Source organism: Falco rusticolus, chromosome 9 (genome assembly GCF_015220075.1).
Source record: "Falco rusticolus isolate bFalRus1 chromosome 9, bFalRus1.pri, whole genome shotgun sequence".
In the NCBI taxonomy this organism is placed as follows: domain Eukaryota; kingdom Metazoa; phylum Chordata; class Aves; order Falconiformes; family Falconidae; genus Falco; species Falco rusticolus.
The window spans coordinates 4,741,804-4,760,526 of NC_051195.1; the positions used below are offsets into that span (position 1 = coordinate 4,741,804).

Below are 18,723 nucleotides of genomic sequence, written 5' to 3' on the forward strand. Positions count from 1 at the left end.
AAACTCATTTCTCACAGATAATATAGGCTTGCATTTTTTATGAGCCTTAAATGTCAGCAGTGACATTTTGAAATTCAGTCTTTAAGAAAATAATTAATAGGCTTTCTAGATTTTCAATAGGATGAAAGTACCTTTTATAGAAAGGACAGTTTTGTTGTTAGGAATTATACTGTTGTTAAAGACACTTGAACCAGTGGCATATATGTTCCTCTTCAGCCAAGTCAAAAGCAGTGAGATGAGTCTTGAAGTCACATGGGACTGAAAGCAAGGTGGAAGTGTGTGCAGATGGGGGGAGGACCACTTCTAGAATCAGAGAACAGCATCCGCTTACAGAACGATGCAATTGATCCACAGGGTTTAAAGGCTTCAGAGAAAAGGGTAAATAAACATAAATGGTGATATATCTCTTAAAGTGGAAAAGGAACACTTGGTACCCAGTGCAAAGCGGTTTTTCCCGACCCCAGTGAGTGTGAGCAGTATCAGTGAGCGGGATGAGATGACGGATTGCTCACCAGTGAGAGCGAGCACAGGGCTCGTGATCTGGGTCATGGTGCTCAACGGTGGGTTTTTTTCCTCTCATTACTAGAGATGCTAGATCGACAGGTGCAGACCTTCTTTCTGTTCTCTGGTCACATAAGCCTCTTGCTCATTTATTTTTTGGTCTGTGCTCAAAGGCAGCACCATTAGAAAGGGGAAATTTCATTTTCTGGACTTGAAGCAGAACAGCTGAAAATTGAGTGATTTGCTAAAGGATAATGATTAATGTTTGGGGTTTTGTCCCCAGTGGTAGTATTGTAGTTTGTTTTCATGTTTTGAATGTGTCTTCTACTTCAGATTTCAGTTTGAGATGGAGTTGTACTCACTCTGTGGATCTCATGACAGTTGGAGGATGTCAATCCATTGCTCCGAATGAATTATGTGAGGGCTGCTCTCCAAATTATTTTCCTTTTGAGTCCTCAGGAGCAGCTGTTTTGAAAGACTAGCTACCTTCATTTTTCATCTGTGGTGAAAAATGTGCTCTAGCATGGCATTCATTAACTCGAGGCAGAGTATATGGCACAGACTTCCCCCCCCCCCCCCCTCCTTTTCTTCTTTGCTTGAGCAAAACCGGAGGTGAGCAAAGCACTCCTTAACTAACAGAAATAGTGTTGACTTCTAAATGCAACGAATTAGTGTTTTAGCAGATAATATGAAACCAATTATTGAGGGCTTCAGTTCTTAAGAGTTGCTTATGAAACTAGGGGTTTCACTTCCTAGCTGCAGGTCTTGCACCATTGCTCCCGAAAATGCCACCTGCCAGCTTTGGCCCCCCAAAGTGCTCACTGCTGTCATCGTGCAGTGGGGTCCCAGCCTGGCTCTGGGATGGGGAGCGTGAGTGCAGCTTGGGAAGGTTAGGGAAATTACCCTCCCTGTCTTTTGAGCCTATGGAAAGACTGAAATTCGCTCTGTTTTAATATGGTTACTGCGGGAAATTCAGATTCCATGCTTTCTGCCTTAGATGATTTATTTAGAAATTGGATTGCCGGTGACTTTCTATCATGCACAATACATATCTGCGTTTTGTTCAAAGTCCCTCAATCCCCATGTAATGGGATTCTGCATGGTGAGTTGGGAGAACTAGATTTCTTTTGGACTTCTACCATTTTATGCCATATGGTAGTATAGGTAACGCATGTCAGTACTCTGTCATTTTGTCATCCACAAATTGAAAAGCACCTTTGAAAAGCACTCTGACATCTGCCATTGGGAGTTACTCCAAGAAAGCAAATACTGGTTTTGCCCCAAGGGTCGGATACACATGGACATTAACCAAACTCTGAGATACACTTGAGTGCACTCTAGCATCCCCCTGAGTCTGCTGTGTGTGGCATGAATGTTTGCAGTGAAACTGCTGCCTTTACTCATTTAAATCATTTTTCAGGTTGGACAGAAGCTTCTAGATAAAAACATTAATGAAATAATGCATACATTGTATTTAAATATTCATGTTTGGAGAATACCAGTTTGTCAGTTCCAGATTAGTTTTGTTGGCGTAGCTTAGCCCTGTACCTTTAGGAGGAAAAGTAAGAATAATTTCAAAGTTTTCACATGTAAAGGAAGAAAAAGCATGTGTTTGTAAGGTTTTACTCTGATTTGCTACTATTATTGAAGTCTAATTTACAACACTGAGCCATTCACGCAAATAAAATGAGGTATATTATCAGCATATAATTTATTTTTTCACTTGATGAGAACTGAAATTTTCTGAGTTTAGACTATTCTGAACTTCTGAAGTCACTTAGTTTGGTTATAAACGTTTTGGATGCTGAAGATGTTTTCCAGGATTTGAACATGCAAGGAAATTGTAAATTAAATCAAATGGTCAGTGGTGAGACTATTATTTCTCTTACATACCTAGGATGAATGATCTTCTAGCATGCCTAATTTCTCCACATCCTGGTGAGGTAACTGCTATAAAAGCAGCAGGACTGACTCAGTTATTCATGTAGTAGGTTTCATTTTTGTCCACTAGGAAGACTTTGTCCATCTGGGCCAGAGAGCTGATCCCTGGGCGCCTTCCCCTGTTGGCCCTGCCTGGCTCAAGGTTCTGCTCCAGCTGTGCGAAGCGGGACCTGCTCTGCCGAAGGACACGGGAGATGCAGATGGGGATGGTCACAACCAAGATGCCAACTCCCCTTTGAAAGCCTAAGCGAAGAGATGAGCTCGAACAATTATGTGGCCAAAGGGTGGAGGGCTTTCATGGGGAGAGCACTGCAGCACTTCATGATTAAGAAACCCAACTGAAAGACCCAATTTGGTTGATGGCCTCATGGCCCAGAGGCTCTTGCGTCTGGGTGACAGGGCTGCTGGATTGGTGTTAAACTGTTTCTGCTGGAGCCAGGACAAACCAGAGCCGTTGGGGTGGAGGCAGCTTTGTTCTCCTGGGACCTTGGCTGTAGAGGACGTAATGCAGGACGGAGGGCTTGCGGTGTCCGGAGCTGCTCTCGCAGTCCTGATGCTTTGATGGAAGATGTGGCATTTTGTGGCACTTTATTGCATGTTGCTGTCTATAGATGTGGGCATCGAGTGATCTTTGTGGAAGACAATGATTAATAACGGCTTCTTGTGGCAACCGCTGTGTTTTGTTAAAACCCTTCTTGAGGGTGGAAAGTGTCAGAGGAAACCGAGTGTGCGCCAGCTCCTATAGCGCCTTGTTTCTGAAACCATACAGCTCCTTTTGGTGGCCACTAAAAAAACATGTGCAACTGGATGGTGTTATGGATAGAACAGGTCAGTACAGACCCATTTTTCACATTTCCCTGGATCTGAGGCACTGAAAGAGCCATTGCCTCTGGAGTTGCAGTTTGATGCATCACCTGGACCGAGCTCTTCTGCTGACAAATACAGCGTATTTCTATACTGTTATCTGCAGATAATGTACATATTTGATTTCTCATTGTTTTGTAGTGGTTGGGTCTTGCTTTTGAGAAGTGAACCCCGCTTTCCTAGAATGCTTGTGTTGTCACTTATTTGATAAGAGTTTTAGGGGTTTTCCTTGGTGGTGTTATTTATTGTTATTTATGTTATACACTAGTGCTTAGAAACCATAAATGGGTTTAAAAGCCATCTCTTCCATCCTAAGACACCCTAGCAAGCTTTTATTTCAATCTAGTCCCTGGTGCAGACATATATTAAGGAATTTCTAGTTTCTTTCACATAAAAAAATGTCCCCTCCAAACGCATCTGCATGCTCTTGATGCCATCTTAGTCTCCTGCCTGTCTGAAAGCTTTGGGTGCATTAACAGCCTAAACCAAGTTATTACATTAATCCCATGAAATCAAAGATTCATGCATTTGACTCAAGGTAGAGTAAATGCTATTGGCAACAGAGCAATGTAACATATGGAAATGCTTTAAAAACTTGGGAGGAATTTTTGCTGGAGATGGTTTTTGGTTAGATATGTTAATTCTGCTAAAGTTGGAGTTTATAAGTCCTTGCAAGTTATTTTGTGGGGTGTATTCTGGAGATGCTAGTGTTCTCTGCTATCTCAATTTTTTCTGCATTAGAAACTAAGCTTTTTGGGTTATCATTAACAGTCATGCATCTGTTCTTGAAAAGCTGGCTGCCAACTGCAGTTGATGGAATTTGTGTCACTTCACATTTCTTCTGTGAATTGCTTCAGTAAATGGTTTGTTTCAAGAAGTGGAACCTGAGCTCCAGAACAGGTGTCGATGCGATTTCAGCTGCTATGTCCTATGGCAACTCTATGTCCTGTATTTGTTTAGAACCAAGGATGTCAACAAGCACTGCTGTTTGAAAATAAACCATCACTTTACCTCTCACTGTTCACTTGTGAGTTGTGCCCTGCTGCCTCCAAAGACAGAGGGATTTTTCATCAGAGTGAGAGCTGGCTGGAGCAGAGCATCTAAGAACAGTTGTTCTCCCTTTTTCCTTAAAACTGTGTCTTCTGGGCCATCTTGGGAGATGGGCTGTCCCACAGAGCAAGCGAGAGGAGCATCCTGGCCCCGGGCATCCCTGTATAGCACCCAGGTGGTGTTCAGGTAGGGATCAGTAAGGACCACTGTGTGAATTAGTTGGTTGTTACATCTGGGAGCTCCATCAAGGAGATATATATATATATATTTAAAAATAATTTCTCAACGCAAGGCCTTAAAAAGCGAATTTTGACCCCTGTGTAGTTTACACAGAATAAGATTGGAAGACTGGTGTAAGACAGTCTCCCTACAACAGAAGTAATTAACATCTCAATTGGAAAAAAAGTCTCTTAGCTTGCCTGGGATTCTGTGCCACAAGTAAAGACCATCTAGTTTGCTGGGCTAAATGTTGCCTTTATGTTGTAGAAAATGTTGCAGAAAAGGCAGGGTGTGAGGGGGTGTGTGCCAAATTTTTCTTGGTACATTCATCATTATGCAGAGTTGGGTTTTGGTTTTGGTTTGTTTTATTTTTCCTGGTTTCTTTTCCTGGAAAGTCAGTGAAGAAAATTCTCAGATTTTTATCTTGTTTGTTTACAATCTCCAACCCAGCTAAGTGCAGCATAAAGCATGAAAAGGTATTTGTGGTTGTGTTCTTTCCAAGTGGAAAATGAGTACACTGAAGTCAAACGTGGGCAAATCCTGGAGGAACACACAGTCAAGTCAAGGGAGTTGGCGACTCAGTAGCCGGGGAACCAATTTATCTTATTATTGTTCTGGATATTACAGTATTAGCTTACTGGGTCCCAAACATAACATGGCTTTCTGCTCCCCCCCTTTTTTTTTTTGTAATTGTTGTAAACGGGGGTCTTTGTGAAATTGCAAGGTTACTGGGCTCATGTTTACCATGTTATGAAAATTGTATTGGGAGCTGGGATATTTTTGAGAGGCTGGTGAAAGAATGCAACAGGTTCTCCTGGCAACACTGGAAATCAGCAAAAGAAGTTGTTTGGATTTCTTTGAAGTTTGTGATAGAAGTGCTGTGCTTTAGCTGTGATGGTCTAACGATATGAGAGGGCACTAAGGATTTAATCCATTTTCAGATGGCATTAGGTTCCACATCAAGTGTGTCTCTGCCTATTAAGATGTATGTTGTTAGCAAAACAGAATATAGCCATGCAGAAACATCTTCAGAACGATGGTATCTTGTAAGCTGGTTAGTAAAAATTGTTGCACGTTTGTGTCGCTAAAGAGCATGTGATACAGAAGAAGGATGGAGTCTAAGCCTCTGATGAAACACTTATGAGTAGCAGTAGAAGACTTTGGAAGTAAATGTTGATTGACTTATGCAAAATAAAGACTTTCCTAAGATGCTGAAAGTAGTATAATATATTATGCTGGAAAGGTTTTGCTTAATAAACTGTCGCCAGAAGTTACCTGCAGAATTTTATCTGGTGATACTGTGTTACTCTTACAGAGATAACTAATTAGCAATTTCATGAGAGTACCTAGAGCTTTTTGGGTTCTCCATTTGGCCTTTGAGTCTACTTCACTTCCGAACGAGTGAGTGGTTTCTTGGTTAATGGGCCAAGATTTATCTGCTGTGTCGTTGCTTAAAGAGCTAAAGTTGTTGAACATTTATAAGTAACTACCAAGCTTGGAACACTTTTTTTTTTTTTTTCCCTAAGTATTGAAACAAAGCCACAGTTGTGATTTGGCTGATGAATAGTTTTTGTTGACTAATTTTTGTTTGAATTTACAAGAAACTTTAATGACAGACTCTAATACTGGGTTTGTCTTTTCAGGATGCAGCTGTGTATGTTTCCTTTCACCCACTCAGCACTAGATGAAAGATTAAATGCCCTATTCATGAAAAAAGCACTTACATGGTACTTAGGTACAGATGAGATATGTTTTTCCATCCATTTTAATGTATGTCTCATAGAGAAGTACCATATATGACTCATAACAAAAAAATTCAGTTGACTGTGTTAAGATAGTAGAGTTTATGGAGAAAATTCAGTTTGGAGGTGGAGGAAAATCCCTTCTCAGTCACTAAAAATCAAATGAGCAGCTGTTAGCATATACGTTCTCTAGAATTGTCACAACAATATTGTGTTTAAAGCAATGTTAACTATCACATAGACCCATCCCTTTCAGAAAGACTGCTTATTTATGAAGCGTGAAGGTATATCAAATGAATTCTAGTAGATACCATTTGGTTGCATTATTGCATGCAAAAACATTTTACCATGCCATGAGATAAACAGGCACTGAAGGCATTGCATTATGCATATTCTATTTATTCTATAGAATGTTATTCATCCCCTCAAAGCAGCCTTAAATTAGCAGCTGATCTCTCACAACCCACAAGACTTGGCAATTTGTACTGTATACCATTTGCAAAGTGGCAGAAAGTCTTAGATTTCAGATGGTAGAAAGAATATGTTTCTCACTCTAAACGAACCTGAGGAAGCAGCTGCTAAAATCAAGCAAAATCAAATGTGTAAAAAGAACAAGACGGTAATCAGAGTAACATAACTGTGAATGCCCACTATTTTGCAGCATGCTGAGGCTGAAAATGCTTGCCAGGACCGTTGGAAATAACTCTCCAAACATTTTTCTCCCACGTGCTGGTTCGGGACCAGTACTCAATGCAAGAGACAAAGACCTGGGCTTAAAATAGCTCTTCAGCACTGAAAGATCTCTTTCTGCAAATGCAACTGTGCTACGCTAGCTCTCCATCTCCTCCTCGAGTAAGTCAGCTGGCACTCTGATGGGGAAGATTTATTTTTCTTTAGCACAGCGAGGCTTTGGTGTTCATCTCACCCAACCTGAGAGGCGTGCGTGGCAGACGCCTAAAGCTGAGGCAGTCACTCAATCCTCACGTTGTAGCTGACACAGGGAAATTGGCTGTCCGGAGCAATTTCCTCCTGTTCAGATAAGGTGTTGCAAACGAGCGTACTGTCCTCACCTAACCGAGCTTTGCATGAAGGGAAACCCCATATCTCTATTGAGCAAGTTGCTCCAGAAGGGCTATTTGAGTAAATTACAGCAATATCTGTCCAGAGACTCAAACAATGAAGCAGACGTGGCAGCCTGAAAATAAAACAGGACAGGCAAGTTGTCAGAAGGAAATGCATAACAAAAAATAGCTGGCGTTTGATAAGCGAACTTGTCGATACCAGTCCAGCTATTTGCCTCTGAAGTAGGTATTTTTGATTACAGCCTGGCTGCAGGGCGTATGGGAGCGGTATTTAGATACAATATTTTTTGCTACCTGCCAACCCCCAACTCCCCTGGATTTGTTTGATAAAATTATCTGGAGTGGAAGAGCTTCGTAACAGATCCAGCCTTCGAGCTTCGTGTGTCCCTCTTGCTTTAGTACTTATAGCAGGGATTTGGCTGATTTGTGGAATGATGGTGGAATGATTGTGGAATGATTTATTCCTTGAAAGAGTATGTAGGTAAAACTTTCTATTATTGTAAAGTAATGGGATACCCTGTGTCGGGAATGAAACTTCAACAGCTGCTTGATCTTATTAAAAATGTAATAAAAACATTTGTGGCAGAACCAGTCTTCTCACGCCCGCTCTCTGCACCTGAAGTTGTATTTCAGGTGATCCCTTTACCATTACTGCGAGTTCTTTTGTTATTTTCTGTTTTCTGCAGAAGAAAATCAATAAGGCGAATTCAGCCTGAAGAATTCTCAGTGATATTAAATCACTGAATAAGTTATTTAACTTTCTCTATCCCTGTCTTTATTTTATTTGGACCTTGGGTGTCTTTCTGGAGATTTAAGAAAATATACTTTTTTTCTTAACAAGGGGTAAAAGTTAACTGCCATTAGCATCAGTATTTTATGTCTGTTCTGGCTGTCGGTGACTTGACCATTTTGAAGAGGGGCTGAGTGTTTTTTCTTAATTAGGCATGATTTCTGGTTGCATTTTGGCTACCAGAACTTTTTAATCTGGTTCCAGATTTTTGGGAGAGGAGTCTGTGAGCCCCACGGGATGGATGCGTTGGTTTATCTCTGTTTTCTTGGGATGACCTCAAGGACTGTGTAGGATATATTGGGAGGTTGCTTACAGTTACTTTGAGAATTAAAAGAAGAGAAAAGATATGAAACCTCAACCATGCATGATGATTTCTGAAAGTGGCTTAAAATGGCTTTTCCATGAAAAGACGTGCACTGGAGTAATTTATGTAAAGGCAAAGTTTTTCTACAGTGTGCAATTTTTTCATATTCAATATAAATCTGTCACTGATTCTGTAGCAAGATGCTATGTGAGATGAATAGAAACTAAGTGAAGTGAAAAGATGAATTGCCGGAGATGTTGCACCTCGTAGGCAGCAAGTTTTGATCGAGAGTTGAGAAGCCAGTGTGTACCGTTAGCCAAATTCTACACTGAGCATCCTTATAAAAACATGAGAACATAATTTGGCTCCATGTTTGTACAAGGAGAAGGACTTAATGACATTGATGGGAGCTCTACCCTGATGCAGGGTGAGGGCTTCGTGGTGCCTGGGACACATGGTGCCACAGGTTGGGCAGCTGGCAGTGGTGCTTGCTTTCTTCCAGGGCTTTTGGACCTGCCTTTCTGGAGAAGCCATTACAGTGATGATGCCCCAAAGTCCTGCACTTCTCTTCAGCTCTCACAAAACCTTCAGCACAGCTCTTCCTTTTGGAAAATGACCTAGCGTGGATCTGAGGCAGGTGTTGCTGCAGAGGAGTTGCAGGCGAGATCTTGTCCCTGCCTTAGGTGTGGAGGAACCAGTCTGTTATCTTCTAAACCTGTATGCTATTTTAGATCTCATTGGAAGACCGTAATATAGTTTGGGGTTTATCAGTAGGCCAGAAGTTGTCTGGCTTTGGTTCTGTTCTGTTTCTCTGTCTGGACCTTTTCTTCTGCAAGTGGCCCAAAAATAAGTGATAGGTCTGATTCTAGACTGATTTAAATCAGGTGAAATAGTAAAAACAAGACAGAAGTCGTAGAAATTTTTTAGTGATACTCTTTCCGCTGAAAACCAGTGTAAATAAAAATGGGTAGTATCGAGATTTATTATTATTTTCACATTTTCAAGGCAAATCAAACAAAAATGCATAGGAAGGTGTGGGTGTGCCATGTTAGGAGCACCAGAAGCGGGACCGCGGTAATTTCTAGAACCTGCACAAGGCTTTAGACGCGATGCCAGGTTCCTGGGGAAGGCATGGCCATATGGTAGCTGATCCAGGACAGCCTCCTGCTCCCCTTCCCCCTCCCCATGTCCCCCTTCTTTCCTTGCTTGCAATAACCGGTTTATTCGGGCAGCGTTTATGCCCTAATGCAGCGGTGATTCAAGCTCAGTAAGTATTTCCTGAGCATCGCAGCACAGATAATAAGAGCAAGTCCTCATTGGATTGAAACGACTAACGTTACACTGATTTTAGGGGAGTTTGCTGATTTTTTTATTTTTTTTTTTGGCAAATGGTGTCGTTTGTTCCGTTCTCACGTTTTCTTTTATGAGGAAGGAGCAGAGCGTGTTTGGATTAGATCTTGAGAAAGAAACCAGCTGCGTTATGGAGTAAGCCACAGTTGTTATTGAGGCGAGATTGCTGCCTCAGTGGTGATTCAGGAGGTTTTCTTTGGCTTTAAAGGCTCCAGAACTGGGTTCTTTAAAGAATATTTTAAACTCGAACAAGTGTTCAGCAGTTGTTCAACAGGTTGAATGTATAATCATGGGTTATGACCACAGAGTCTAGCTTTTAAAATATAACTGTTCTTCAAGTGATTGCCTTAAAAAAATATTCTTAGTAGGTTTATACAATTTCTTGGGAGTTGCTTTGATTATTTTTTTTAAATTAGTTTTTTTAAGCAAATTGTGGAGCTTTACATAACTTCAGTCTGCAGGAGGCTGCTGAACTTTGTGATGAATCCTGTGGCTTTTCTAAACCATTGCAATTTCTTTTGGTTTGGGTTTTATTTTATTTTATTTTATTATTTTATTTTATTTTATTTTATTTTATTTTATTTTATTTTATTTTATTTTATTTTTTTGCAAGGAGGTTGCAGAGATCAGTGGTTCATGATTCGCATTTTATTGACATATCTTCTTTCCAGCAGCTTTCTCTGAGGTAAACAGACATGAGTTCAAGCAAAGTTTCTCTTCCGAAAATGTTAACTTGAGCCAAATGTACACGATAAGCAGGACAGAGAAAATCTATGATTATTCCTTTCCTTTCCTGACCTCATTTTCTTTCTTTCTTTCTTTCTTTTTTTTTTTGGTCATGTTTTTAATACTTGTACTGTTTATTTATTGAAGCACTGCAACCTGCCCACCAACAGGATGAACTTCCTCATGCTGTACAAATACTTCACTAACACTTGTACAAATACTTTGGCTTGTTCTGGAGAGACTATGTTTAGGCACAAAATCATTGTGCAGCCTGTAGTCTGGTTCAATTGGCATCATTTCCAGTAAGCTTGATAGCTAAAAAGTATCCATAATGGTAAAATTTTGCAGGTTTTTTATGTCCAGAGGTCATAAGCTTATCCTCCATGGGATGAAGAATTGCTGTTGTACTGGGAGAGTGCTGGTCCTGGCTGTCACGGGCCACATGTCAATTGGAGATGGAGGAATGGAAGAGGAATTACGCGGTTGTGCTGCACTGTTACTAAACATTGCTTTTTTCTTCTATGAAAATTTTATGAAGGTTTTACTCTACCAGCCTCACTGCCCTTTCATGTTTTCATTTCACATCAGTTTTACTGTAGCCTAAGCATATTTCTTTTTTTTTTTTTTCCTCAATAAAGCCTTTTCCTCGGCTGTTAAAGGTGCAGTTAACATTGTTTTTCCTGGATTTTGTAATATTTCTAACAGTTTAATGAGAAGTGTCTGCACCTGGGGAGGATTCAGTCAGTTCCAGTCCATTTTATTAACATACAAATGGACATAAGATAGGACAGAAAAGCTTATGTGGTTTTTCTAAGACCCTGCGTTCTGTATTCATCAATGTATCTCTGACAGCTCTTTTTTTTAAAAAAAATTATGATTAATGTCAAATACAGAAGGCTTGAATTGATTTTGCAAGACTATCTCAGATAAATCTGTTCAGTCACTATCATTGAGCAAGTTTCAGATCCCCGTTAGAAGACGACTAGAAAATAAATTGGAGATATATATATATATATATGTATATATATATATATTTTTTTTTTTTTTTTCCTAAATAGACAGTACATAGTGACTGGTCCCTCTGAAAATAAACAGCACGGAGCTGGAGAGCAGCGGTCGGGGGCAATGACAAGGTACTCGCTGGGTGTCAAAGTGGAGGAGTTCAGGTGGAAGAATTACGCAAAAACAAACATGTAGCAGGTGATAAATTTAACTGAAGTGATGCTGTAGAGTACCTTGTGGTTACCACATCTTTTTATAGCTACCACTGTAACCTGTAGTCTCTTCGTTGTGCATCTTTTTTAAGAGGTGCTTTTTTCACCTCCCATTTCTTATTGCTCGTTATAAGGCCCTCATCTCCAGCCTCTCTTTTTCTACAGTATTTTGGCTTTTTTTTTTTTTTTTTGAACTCTCTCTGTTCTGCTTTGCTTCCTCTTTGAAAATCTTTGCTCAGGTGTCTTATGGCTGCCTGAAATGTTGACTTGCAAAGTGGAAATTTTTCACTTCTTGACAGGACCCCCCTTTCTCGTTCTTCTCTCCAGCCATTAGGAACATCCATGGTGGCTGGACAACTGACGAGCTCTTGGCTCCTTTCCATGTCTCTCTCTTTTGGACATTCACTGAGGGGGCAGGGGGGCGATACTTTATGTTTAAGAAAGCATAAATTTTCTGGGTTTAGCATTACACATATGAATCTGATTTACTCTCCCTATAGTCGTTCAAATTTCTGTCAAAATCATCACAGGTCCATTTCTTTAGAGAAGTTTCAAATACTAGTTTCATTGAAAGGTCTTACACTGATTTATTTCCCTTTGGTTTAAATGTAGTCAGTAATGATTATGCTGCGATTTCTGTCTGCCTCATCTGACTTGTAGAATAAACTCATTAAGGAAATGAACCTTTTTTTGTGGGAAGGGATTTTACAAATACTTTTGTTCAGTATTTTTCTAAATAATTATTCTTGAGTCCTTGAGGCACAGCCCGCTTGCTCTGATTGCAGAAAGCCTCCAATATGTGACAGTGTTAGGTGGGAGGAACATCAAGAATAGAGATAATTTTACAAAAGCACTTTGTCTCATAAAAAAATGCAGCTAGAAGAACAATGATTAACGCAGGATCTGAAGTGACTACCCATTTGATCTGGACGCTCTTGTGGGAATAAACCAGAACTTACTATCTCGAATGACAGCAGTGTTTCTGAAGAATTAAGATACGTTGAAAGAGCTAAAAGCGAAATAACCAGATTCTGGGGCTCATAATTAGTAGTGATTATACTTCTGTGATTTGGTGTGTTGTAGGGGTAATCAGAGGGCCCTTTGTGTATCCATTGTGTAGTCATGAGAAATTATTGTCATTGTTGGTGTCTTGGACGTTACCCAAATGTGTGTTTCAGCAATGTGTAAGTGTTCTTTCTCAGGGGCCAAGGGACACAGTCAGGCAGGAAGGCTTCTGCTGGAGACAGAGGTGTCAAAAGAATGAGCTAGGTTCGATGTTTTTGGGGGGAATGAAGAGCGCTGTAGGATGGAGAAGAAAGAAAAGTGTTTGGAAACAATGCAGAGAAAAAGCATTTCTGAGCCTTGAAAGGAAAGATGAATGTAGAGAAGGAACAAGTACTGTGGGTCCAGAGGAGGGAGCCAGTGGCAAAAGATAATGAGAAAAAAGTTTGTACATGGCTACTGATGTGTGTTTAAACTAGGAAACTGTACCTATATAAGAATTATAGTGGTGCAGATTTTTTTTTTTTTATTGCTGTACACTAATGTTTTGTAAGTGTGAATTCTCAAACATCTATTTCATTTTTTGATTAAGGTGACTTGGAAAATGTATTTTCATTTAAGTAGTACAAGTGGATGTTGGACCTTTAGAAATCCCATAAAGCAATGAACTGGTTCTCTGGACTGGTGCAGTTAATTATAACAGAGCTTAGCTGCCTCTGAAAAATATTATTAATTAATTAGCATTTCATCATCCATAGTCTTCTGGGCAAAAGATACCCTTTTCTTCCGGTAAAGCTGTCATCTCCTGAATTCTTCCAACTCCTTCAAGTGCCGCTGCTATCTGCAGTGATGTGTTGCCTTTCACGCGTGCGGTCCGTCCGTGTGCCCTCCGTCGGCCTCGCGCAGGAGGAGCAGTCCCCTCCCTGCTCTCCGCAGTCCCAGCGTAGCTAAAACTGTTTGTACCCAACCCATCAGGGCCATGGCTGGGGTTAGTACTGGGGTTGTCTGTGGCACAGCGAAAAGTGCCTTGTGGCAGACCAGGTCCTGGCGGATGCTGAGGAAACAGAGGTGTGGAGGCGGGAGCTGAGTCGCTGCTTTCAGGGGTGCCCACAGCAGGATGGACAAGGAGCATCACAGCACTGGAGCCTTAATGTCTTTATCAGGTGACAAAAGGCAAAATAGAAGTTGCCTGTCAGAGCCACGTACTACTACTATTCCTTAGGTTTTCCCCATCTTTTTCTTTCCTTTTTCATCCTATGCCAATTTCTTGTTTTGCTTGTGACTTTTCAAGATTTGTTTTAAAATATTTCCTGGGCTTAGTTCCCCCAGAGAAGTAATTCTAGAAAATAAAAATATTTTCTGGTATATAGAAGAAGGTATATTATCTATGAAGTTTTGTATTTGATAATCTGGTTTCTCAAAACAAAGAGTTGATTTTGAGCTTAAAAATGTGGGTAATGCCAGTAGGATATTTAATAAACCATGGAAACAGAAATTCTAGAGGAACCATGCATAAATATGCTTTAATGAAGGCCATCCTTAAGCTCGTGACTTGTTTGTGACTTTAAGTGTCTCTGCTCCGAATGCTGCCTGGAAAACCAAGCCATGGACAAGCTCCAACCAAGACGAAAGCTTGACATAAATACTTTAAACAGCACTGGTTGCTTTTTGGCTGTAAGCAGCTGCAGTGTGGAGGTGTTTAAAGGGGAATGGCACATACCCTGTGCCACAGGATGATTCAGCCCCTGGTCTGTGTGGACGTGGCAGACCTTCACGGGACCCATCAATGCTCAAGTCCCTGCCTGTGGTGCCTGCCTTGTACCAAGGGGACACCTGCTCCTGCGTTTTCGGCCTGGGCTCTCTGGTACCAAAGTGCAGACCGTTAGGGGCATTTGCTGAATCCAGAGTCTTGCCTTGAAGTTGCAGCCCTGATGGTATGTTCCTGTTGTGCTTTAACCCCAGCCAGCAACTAGGTACCACGCAGCTGCTCCCTTCCTCCCTGCTTCCCCAGTGGGATGAGGAAGAGGCTTGTGGGGGGGGGAAAAAAAAAAAAAAAAAAAAAAAAGATGCATTGAGATAAGAACAGTTTAATAGTTGAAGTAAGGTAAAATGTAATACTAATAATTGTAATGGAAAGGGAAATAACAAAAAGAGAACAAGAAATAAAACTCACGAAAAACCCAAACAAGTGATGCACGGTACAGTAGCTCCCCACCTGCTGACTGATGCCCAGCTGGTCCCCCAGCAGCCATCCTTCTCCACCAGCCAGCTCCTCCCAGTTTATATGCCGAGCATGATGACCCCTTGGGCCAGTTCAGGTCACCTGCCCTGGCTGTGCCCCCTCCCGGCTTCTTCTGCCCCCCCCAGCCCTTGTGCTGGCAGGGCCTGGGAAGCTGAAACATCCTTGGCTTGGTGTAAGCCCTGCTCAGCAACAACCAAACCATCACTGTGTTATCAGCATTATTCTCATCCTAAACACAGCACTGCACCAGCTGGTTGGAAGAAAACTAACTCTGTCCCATCTGAAACTGGGTCAGTTTTATTTAGGTAATACATCTTGCCATTTTTAGTGAGTACTGTGTTTTCAAAGTCTTTGGCAAGTGGTGGTTGAAGGTATCTTGGTGACTTTGCAGTGCCTTGCAGGTGATTGCTGTCGTCCCAGAATCATTTGGTCCAGAAACCAGAGATCTTGTCGTGAGCCTTTACTCCTGTCTATTATTTAATCCCTTCAATTTGCTGAATGTTTTACTTAATGGCTTTTGGGTATTTTGTTTGGCTTTTTATCTTGTATGCTTGAAAGGAGACTGTTGTCTTATCCCTGCCTTGTTCTCTTAAGTAGGGTCCTACCCCACTTCAGGACAGTTAATTTAAGGTCCCCATGTACAGGTTAGATGCTCCCATATATAAAGAGCAGATTAAGGTCTGCTAGAAGGTTAGCGAGCAGCTAACAGGGAAGTTGTGCCGTGTTACCTGTCGTAGCAGCTGTTCACTGATGTGAGCAGGTGGGTGATGAACAGAAAGGGCAGCTCGCCGTGAACTTGAAGACAAACATTTCCTGGGCTTAACATTGTGAGCACTGTAATTAATACACTTGGCAAATGGAAGACAGCTTTCACAGTTACTTGCAGTAGATGGTGCTTTGCTATGGCTTTGAATGGAGGTGGGTGTGGATATTCCCTCTGTTGTTCTGTGTGTGTCTATATATATATATATATATATGTTTTTGTTTCTTTAGGTTGTACAATGCAAATCTTTGAAACCATCTCTGGGAAGATGAAGCTTCCAGTAGCAGCAGTCTGGTTTGGAACCCACTTGTTTTAAGAATACCTGGAAATTTCTACCCATATTTGCCTATTCCAGCATAAATCAGAGGACAATGAGTTATTTTTATTCTTTGCATATTTTCACGCTATGTAACAATTTTTCTTCCCCCTCATTTTGTTCAATGGGAAAAACTTGAGCCAGTTGTGTAGCTGATTCTTACTTTGCCACATTCTTCTTACCAAGCCAAATTCTTGAAAGCCACATCCACAGTACATCTATTTTTTTGTGTTGGTTGTTTTGTTTTGTTGTTTTTCTTTATGTGACATATGTAGCTTTTTTGAGTGCATTTACCTATTCTGGCTTGAACCTGTCCTTTGGCATTGCTGAGTAATTGTAGAATCACTCAAGGAATTAAATAATTTCAGACTTAGAGAAGATGACTCGTATGCTTCAGAAATATTTTTATGGCTGTGCTTGGCTCATTAACACAGGAGTTTAACAGCAGTAATATGAGGTATTGCATTAATTGTTGCATACATTTATTACCAGATGACTTGCACAGACAGTGTTTCACATGCTGTGGATCTAATCACAATAACCAGAAGTGTCCTGTTTGCAAAGGAGAAAATAAGATCCCTTTGTACACGGATAGCAAGCAGATGAAGTTGCTTGCAGTTTTGGAAGTGAGGACTGATCACAGTGAAAGCTGGAATGGATTTTTCTGCTTGAGGAAGGGGAAGCTATGCAGCTTAATGTTTGGGTTGATTATAATGACTCTAGTGATGGCATCCTACATACTGACTGGAGCCAAGCACGGCCTGTTGTTAATACCATCTCCCTTCCATTACGGAGCTTTTACTAGCAATCCAAGCTTAATGGACAATGAAAGCCTTAGTGACATGAAAGACCATTACCAGCCTTCTAAAATGAATATTTCATATGTAAAGGATTATCCAAGCATTAAATTAATTATTGACACTATTACTTCAAAGATAGAGTTTATGACGAGACAGCGCCCTGATTTAGAAGAGCTGAGGAAACAAGAACCACATGTAAGTATGAGTTGAACTGTGTTTTAAACTGCTGTGTGCTTATTTTAAGACTTTGAGTCAATCCTTTACTGAGATAAAATAAGTGGAGCTGCTGAGGTGTTCGTATAGTGATTTACACCATCTGGAGCCTCCTGATTTACACCAGCTGAAAGGGTGATGTTGTAGATTATGTCCTGAGTCATGGGCAGAATGGATGGGTTCTATAAATGGTCTTGACACCTGAAACAAAAAAATCAAGCAGTCCTCCAACAGCTGTACAACCTCATTGAATTTATACCTTGTCTCCTGCAAAATCATTCTGAGTTGATTTGCCACTCATCTTACATGATAAATAAAGAAGAGCCTTTCTAATAACTGGTTACCAGTGTGCCTTCCTGAAAATCTGGTCATTGCAAACCTTGTATTTCAGAGTTAAAACCTGCAAGTTGATTTGACTATTCCGTGTTTGACTTCAAAAATTAATTTCTGGGGCTGCAGGGGGGTTGAGTATTATTGAGGTCCTTTCTGGCCTTAAAATCAAAGGACTACTAAATGTCCTCTTCTCCCAGTCCAACTGTTACTACAGGATTTGGTTCCGCTGTCATCAGAAGAAATAAGTTAGGTCAACTTTGTGGATAAAAAAATTAAGGTTAAAAATGTCCAGTTAGTGTTTCTATCATATTCTCTTTACTGTGCTAAGTTAGAATAGTACAACTGTGAATTTTTCGCTGCCTTGACTGAAATTGTTGTTCTTTATGTTGCAGATGTTTTCAGTAATTCCTAACAAATTCCTTCCAAATAGCAAGAACCCATGTTGGTATGAAGAGTACAGAGGAAACACCACCACAGATCCTTATGCAACAAACTCCTATGCACTGTATTCAAGGCGCTTTCGAACCATATTTGATTACCTCAGGAAGGTATTTTGGAACCACTTGTACCATTATAAGGACAAACACTACCGCCTGCGCTGCCTCCCCCATTTCTACATCATTGGCCAGCCCAAGTGTGGGACGACAGACCTGTATGACCGGCTCAGGCTGCACCCCGACGTTCGGTTCTCAGCGATCAAAGAGCCACACTGGTGGACAAGAAAACGGTTTGGTGAGTAAACGTGTCCTCGGGTATCCAAGCAAGTTGTCTCTATTAAACTTTGACATTTCTTGTATACATTTGGGATGAAGTTTATGGATTTGCGCCATACTAGCTTATCTTGAAACCACTGGAGTTCAGTTTTGAAAGATCCAGGTGATGGATGCTCAGTGGGTTTCAGCCTGCTTTTGTTTAATGGTGTTTTGGGTTAAACTTTTCAAGATGATGCACATCTCATTTATTTGCAGTGGTTTGGAAAAATCTAGTAAAAAAATAAAAACACTAGATAAAACCAACCCTGTGAATTTGTAGGAGCAGGAAGAGGAACTATTAGGTCGTGATGGAAAATTTTAAAGAATAGCAGTGACAGTTTTGCATTGCAAAATTCTGTAAAGCCTTTCCTACATGAATAAATGATGGGTCCATGTTTGAAACGTGAGTGGCTTTGGTTCTTATGGTTCAATAAATACAAATCTGCTTTGTGGTAGGAGCTTTGTTAGTATTGCAGCTCTAGTAAAGCACTGAACAGTAGATGCTCTGCAGGAGAAAGC

General features: G+C 40.8%; 1 protein-coding gene across 2 annotated transcripts in view; it reads left to right on the forward strand.

The window, feature by feature from the left end:
* The window catches only part of CHST15 (carbohydrate sulfotransferase 15), a 46,027-nt gene that overhangs the window by 9,650 nt on the left and 17,654 nt on the right, over positions 1 to 18,723 (forward strand). The window contains exons 2-4 of one of the 2 annotated variants that reach the window (XM_037399372.1): positions 11,628 to 11,702; positions 16,021 to 17,101; positions 17,845 to 18,184. In XM_037399372.1, the coding sequence (XP_037255269.1) occupies positions 16,514 to 17,101; positions 17,845 to 18,184 (928 nt within the window). In that variant the 5' untranslated portion in view covers positions 11,628 to 11,702; positions 16,021 to 16,513. The remainder of the gene's footprint in view (positions 1 to 11,627; positions 11,703 to 16,020; positions 17,102 to 17,844; positions 18,185 to 18,723) is intronic. The other variant, XM_037399371.1, reaches the window with a different exon arrangement.